Genomic DNA, 7,026 nt, shown 5'->3' with positions numbered 1-7,026 from the left:
TTTACAATTGTAGCATTGTCTAACTGAACTAAATGGTTTTTATTTCTATAATAATGCAAAAAGACAGTGGGGGCAGTACCGCGGTGAGCAAGTAATGTACTCAGTGTATGGCTGAACACCAGGTAACACCGACTACCGCAGCAAGCCTAATGGAAAGTTTAAGTTATTGATTCATCAACTGAGTTTGTATGAACTAAGCATCATGTCAATGCACCAACTTTGAGGGACCTATCCACTTGCATTATACGGACTCAGAGAGATAGATTATTTTAAAATTTTAATCAATTTAAAAGCATCTGTCTCCTCTTTCGGCTGTGAGCAGTAGGTAGTATCATCTGCTGACTGTGCTGTGCTGCGCAGGTGGACACATATTAAAATAAAAGACTTCATTTTTCAAGCTTTTACACCTACAAAAGAAACGGTCTCTAAGGTCTGTTGATGTGAACCATAATTTAAAAAAACCTGGAGTCTCACAAATGGCTTACTACCTCTTCCCTTTCCTGCTTGTTTTGTGTTTTTCCAGAGTTTGACCTGTCTGTGTTGGAGAAGCTCCCTGACCGGCTGCCCTCTGCCCTTCTCTTTAATGAGTTCTCCATCTTCAAGGGAAGCCCAGTGGAGCTGTACGCCAGAGGAGGGATGGTGTTGACCAGTATCAGCTGCAGAGGCCTCCTCTCCTCATGGTAGCGGCAACGCATGTACCGGGCGAAAGCTGCACGGTAAGTCTTATTGAAGAGCGTGTAGATGAAAGGGTTGACCGCCGATGACAGATAACCCACCCAAACAAACACATTCATCAGTCCCCCCACCAAATCTTCATCACACGCTGAACCACACACCACCACCATTACGTTTGTCACAAAAAATGGACACCACATGATCACAAAGAGAAGGAAGACCACGCCAAGCACTTTAGATGCCTTCTGCTCGTTGCTGATGGACTGCATGGAGCGACGGCTGGATCCTCTGGAAGCCCCATCGCGGCAGAGAGACGAACGTGAGAAGAGACGCTCAGAAGAGAGTGAGCCTCGTGGAAGGAGTCCAGTAGTGGACGACCATTTTGGCCGCATGATGAGTTGGTCCAGGCACAAAGTCGCTTCGCTTTGCAGAGCACTGATGGTGAGAATGTAGGTGACGACCATGATGATGAGCGGGATGAAGAACGCCACAAAGGAGCCAATCAAAACAAAATTGTTGTCCGTCAGTTGGCAGCTTTCATTCCGGAAGACTTTGGTGTGATCGTGCAGGCCGAGGACTGGGACAGGCATGGAGATAACTAGAGACAGATGGAGACAAAATGAGAGTGAGAAGACAGCTTGGAGCTATGGTTTGGCATACCAGTGCTAATAAGATGCAATCTCAGTTGTTTAGCATTTCAGAATTTAGCTGGAAAGCAATTTCCGTCTGCCTTTGGTGCGATCTAGAACTTACCGACAGAGATGGTCCAGGCTGCTATAATTTTGACACGGGCTCTTGTTAGAGAGTTCGAGCGGCTGTGGTGGAAGGGGTTACGGATGGCGATGTATCGGTCCAAAGAGATGGCGCACAGGTGCATGATGGAGGCAGTGGAGAAAAGAACGTCCAGGTAGATCCAGATCGGACATAGGGCCCAGGGAAGGGGCCAGGTGTAACCTAACACATCAGAGACACAAAAAGTGTCACATTCTGGACAAGCATGTACTTGTGTGTCTTCGGTTACAGTAATAGATTGTATTAAATATTTATATTTATATAAATATGTTTGTATACATTTAAAATACAGTTCAATAATATTAAATATTTCCAGGGTCGTAGCATGAGGAATCCATGGAGCTAAGTGAGAAAATCAGACTTTTTGTACAAGGTGTTCACACTGTCAAAACCACAAGTAAAAAACAGTAATTTTGTGACATATTAATACAATGTAAGATAACTGTTTTATATATGTTAATACAGTAGACTATATTTTAAAATGTAACTTATTCCTGTGATGGCAAAGCTGAATTTTTAGCAGCCATTAGTCCATTATTTTTCAGTGTCACATGATCCTTCAGAAATCATTCTAATATGATGATTTGGTGCTCAAGAAACAGCTGTGCCGCTTAATATTTTTGAGGAAACCTTGATACATTATTTGATTCTTTGAATAGAAAGGCCAAAAGAAAATCATTTATTTGAAATAGAAAATTTGTGAAACATTGTCTTTACTGTCACTTTTGATCAATTTAATGCATTCTTGCAGATTTTTATTTTTATTTTACTCTGATGAAAAGTAAGCTTTGCTATCACTTGAATGAATTACATTTTAAAATATATTAAAATTGAAACAGTTATTTTAAATTGTAATAATATAATTATTAATTTAAAACAGTCTTAAAGGAACAGCAGCAAAAATGGTCATGAAAAATCTTAGTTGTTGTAAAAAAAAAACTTCACTTACATTCTAAGTGAACCTCAAAGAAAAACATAAATAATAAAAATGTATTATATAACCTTGTTAAATGTAATTTGCATTATACAGAAGAGAGTACATTGATGTTTAAGAATGAATTATTAACTTTAACATCCATGGAAACTTTCCACAAACGTTTCTTTAGATTATTAAAATGGTCTTTACACTTAGAAAAAAAAGGTTCTTTTGAAAACTGTTTACTGATAGGTTTTTTGGGGAACCCAAAAGTTTTTATAGCATTGCTGTGAAAGGTCCTTTTTTGGAGTGTAATACATCATTGTTCATCTGAACATTCAAATCTAAAAATCTTCTGCTTCTTTGGTCTTCATTACCACCAATAATAATTATCTTGAATAAAGTGAGTACCAGTAGTCACTGGCAAAACAAAGTGTTGTATTTCACAAGCTTCAGCCTTTTATTTTGGTGACTCACAAAGAACAGATATATTTTCGAAGGCAGTATTTGATTCCTTTGTGTGAGATGAGAGAGTAGAAGACTCTTGGGTGCAGATACAGACAGTGGTAGTCATCAGCAGCACCATCACACACATTGGTGTGCTTCGAAATGTAAAGTCATAGAATCTCCCAGAATTCTCACAACAGGTTCAGCTGAGATAGAGAGCTGTTTCTTAGTGCCTGGAGTGTTCCAGAACACAACCATGTCTCATGTAGGCTATATAAATCCAATTACTTTTACCTGGTTATATAATAACATTACATCACAGATGTGGAAATAACATGTTTCAGGGAGCAAAAGATGATACCAGCTGTGGATTAGTTGTGGTGACTCAAAATGAGTTCTGCATTGCGTGTTTGCATGTTTGATTTGAAAACAATGTGTTATGCTTTAGGCAGACTTTGTTTTGTCTAGGTTTTCATTGACAATTCTGATCTCTAAATGACAAACTTCACCAACAAAAAAAGAAGAAGAAAGAAGGAGAATAAATAATTTAGCTCTGTGTTATCATAAATCTGTCCGTAGCCAGCTGTCAAAACACCAAAGCTACATACATCTGATAGAACCAGGAAGTGGCATGTTTTATTCTCCTTGGTCAAACTATTCAGGACATCAAATAGGAAGCATAACCATTTTTGCTGCACAAACACACCAACGCGCAGCATCGTTACTGCATAATTAATTCCTCATCAAAGCGCTGGAAGGAAGAGGGATTTCTCTCCCCATGCGTGAATACAAGCAGGCTAAATTAGGACATACCAGACGGCCCAAAACACACTCATTACGCGCTGAAATAAATCACCTTCCAGCAAAATGTATGGAGGCCTAATTATTGTTCTAAAGAAAAATGCATCATTTTCCAGAGATGCAAATGTTACAACACAAGAAAGTTTGCAGTTTACACTTTTGACCAGAAAGAAATTCACTGGAGGCGTCTGATGAGTACAGATTCAGTAAAATAGCTGAGATAAAAAATCCTGTGCACAACCCCAGACACAACTTTAAGGGAATGTTCTGGCTTCTAAACAATTTCAAGTCTATAAACAGCATCTGTTGCACATTGTCGACAACCACAGACAATAACACAAGAATTATCTCGTGCTTTTTGCTATAAGTTTGATTGCACCATATAATAATTGCTGTTAATAGTGTTCATTGTCTGTTTGATTATGTCTTTAATTGATTTTTCCGTACATTTCTGCCATATGTACATAAACGAACAAGTCACCACTGATAAGCTACCACTAAATATTGTAGAAACTTAATTTTCTGTAAAGTCGCTTTGCAACGATTTGTATCGTAAAAAGCGCTATACAAATAAACAATTGAATTGAATTGAATTGAATTATCTGTAGTAGTAAACGGCATGTCACAGACTCTGATTATGGCAGAAAATAATCATGACTTGTCCCTCAGTTTGTAAAAACAAACAATATTTGGATTTACAGTAAAACACTTAAATGAAAGTCAAAGGTTCAAGGCAGATGTGCAGGTTGTATTTTCTGTACCAATCAATCAATCAATCAATCAATCAATCAATGTGTACTATTTGAACTAAAGTTGTTGAAATCAGTTTTTTTTTTAAACATTTTGATACCAAGGACCCCAAATACATTTTGTATAAAATATAAAAATATATAGGCAGTTGTATATATTTTAATATATAAAATACTAATTTACACCATGTGAGAAAAACAGGGTGATATAAGTTTGATTGCATCATATAATAATTGCTGTTAATAGTGTTCATCGTCTGTTTGATTATGTCTTTAATTGATTTTTCCGTACATTTCTGCCATATGTACATAAACTAACAAGTCACCACTGATAAGCTACCACTAAATATTGTAGAAACTTAATTTTCTGTAAAGTCGCTTTGCAACGATTTGTATCGTAAAAAGCGCTATACAAATAAACAATTGAATTGAATTGAATTGAATTATCTGTAGTAGTAAACGGCATGTCACAGACTCTGATTATGGCAGAAAATAATCATGACTTGTCCCTCAGTTTGTAAAAACAAACAATATTTGGATTTACAGTAAAACACTTAAATGAAAGTCAAAGGTTCAAGGCAGATGTGCAGGTTGTATTTTCTGTACCAATCAATCAATCAATCAATCAATCAATCAATGTGTACTATTTGAACTAAAGTTGTTGAAATCAGTTTTTTTTTTAAACATTTTGATACCAAGGACCCCAAATACATTTTGTATAAAATATAAAAATATATAGGCAGATGTGCAGGTTGTATTTTCTGTACCAATCAATCAATCAATCAATCAATCAATGTGTACTATTTGAACTAAAGTTGTTGAAATCAGTTTTTTTTTTTAACATTTTGATACCAAGGACCCCAAATACATTTTGTATAAAATATAAAAATATAAAGGCAGTTGTATATATTTTAATATATAAAATACTAATTTACACCATGTGAGAAAAACAGGGTGATATTACAAAGACAAAGTTTTGTTTGCAATTTTTTTTTTCTTAATTTGACAGTGCATCTTTTTCCTACTCACTATTATTATTTATTCATATAGTTATATGGTTCTTATTTGGTTAGAATAGTCATGATTTATCTCAAAGCAAAATGCAAGTGATAATATAAAAACAACATTGTGTTAAATATTTAATTACTTAAATATTATATAATTTCTTAGTTAAATATTTAATTACTTTTATAAACATAAATGTTTATTTAAAAAACAAACAAACAAAGGTTACACAGAACTTTGACAGCCCTAAAAAACAGTGACCCCTCAGCACCACCTTGTGGCCCCCTGGGGGTCCCGGGACCCCAGTTTCCTGTTGATGATTCGCATTGTAAACAGTCCTGGTATCCTTCTGCATATCATGTGTACTTTACATGTTTTACTGACTTAAAATGGCATGATGGGAGATGAAAGACTGCATGACTTTGCATAGCAAGGTTAGTAATCAGTTTTATCACATTAGCATCTTTAATGTTCATGTCTTGAGGCTATGCATTCGAAACTGTGTATTTTAACAGCTATTTTGGTGAAATGCCTTGCCCCATAGACTTCCATTGTGTATTATTGCAAATTTAATACATGTATGATGAATACATATGCAAACATGTAAAGAAACTCACCATAGAGGATCGTCACCATGGATACTGGCATTACAAGGATACCCAGAAGCATGTCTGTAATGGCTAAAGACCTCAAGAAGTAATTAGTGGCATTCTGTAACTTCCTCTCCAAGCTCACCGCCATGATTACCAGGATGTTACCTGTCACCGTGATGATTATGACCAGAGAAATCAAAAGTGCCACCCAGTTCTTCTGGACATGCTCAGAGGTCAAAGGGTCTGACCTGTTTCTGTCTTCACTACCATTGCAATCCATTGAGTTATTGAGAACTGCATTACCCAGAGACACCTTCTGCTCCATGAGCCAATGTTCGGTGCTTTTGTCTTTTGAAATCTCAGCTGATATCCCGGAGGTCCTGAGTTCAGCAGTCGTCCCATTCAGGGCCATTAACGGACTATTTCAAGCGCGGCATCGATTAATTTGTGGAACCCATAGTCCATGTGAAGCATTGCACTCCAAGTCTGCGCAACCCAAAATGTTCCAGTTTGAGATTGACAACATGTTCACAGTCACCTTCAAGAGCCTCCTGTTTTCCACACCCCCGTTGATGGTTGTTGTACACGGATGTTTAGAGCTCCTTGAGCAGATGGATTGTGATTCAGAATAGAGGAGGCAACTTTACAGCCGCATTTACAATGTGAGAGAAAGAAAGAATCAGAGTGCATGAGAGACTGGAACGCACTGATGTTTCATCCTTGCATGCTTACAGCTGTCCTGGTTTATACAAAGCATGACATAAACACACAAAACAAGCAATCTTATGCATTGCATCATTCCCCTATGAACGCAAATTGCATGCAACCAAAATTTTCAGACTAGTGGCTTCAGCAGCTAGACTCATTCAACAACGTAGAACATCAAACTCTGTTTATGTTGTGTTTATATACATTACCGCTTAATCTGGAAGAGTTTTCCTGTTTCAAGTCACCTCGAACACCAGAGCTAGACAATGAGCCACTGACGATGCGTGCCTCTCACATCAACCCAACATGTGGTCCTGTTCCATTCATCCTTTCTCTTCTC

At 37.1% G+C, this 7,026-nt stretch overlaps 1 protein-coding gene across 1 annotated transcript; it reads right to left on the bottom strand.

Annotated features, from left to right (window-relative positions):
• Window positions 1-470: 470 nt before the first annotated feature.
• LOC107705553 (5-hydroxytryptamine receptor 2A-like) lies at window positions 471-6,390 on the bottom strand. Its single transcript, XM_016508874.1, has 3 exons — window positions 6,003-6,390; window positions 1,429-1,629; window positions 471-1,273 (listed from the first exon to the last, which is right to left on the bottom strand). The coding sequence occupies exons 1-3, from the start codon at window positions 6,388-6,390 to the stop codon at window positions 471-473; spliced, it is 1,392 nt and encodes a 463-aa protein (XP_016364360.1).
• Between the last annotated feature and the right edge of the window lie 636 nt (window positions 6,391-7,026).

Source organism: Sinocyclocheilus rhinocerous, unplaced genomic scaffold (genome assembly GCF_001515625.1).
Source record: "Sinocyclocheilus rhinocerous isolate Xijiao unplaced genomic scaffold, SAMN03320098_v1.1 scaffold504, whole genome shotgun sequence".
Classification (NCBI taxonomy): domain Eukaryota; kingdom Metazoa; phylum Chordata; class Actinopteri; order Cypriniformes; family Cyprinidae; genus Sinocyclocheilus; species Sinocyclocheilus rhinocerous.
This window is presented reverse-complemented; position numbering and strand designations above follow the sequence as displayed.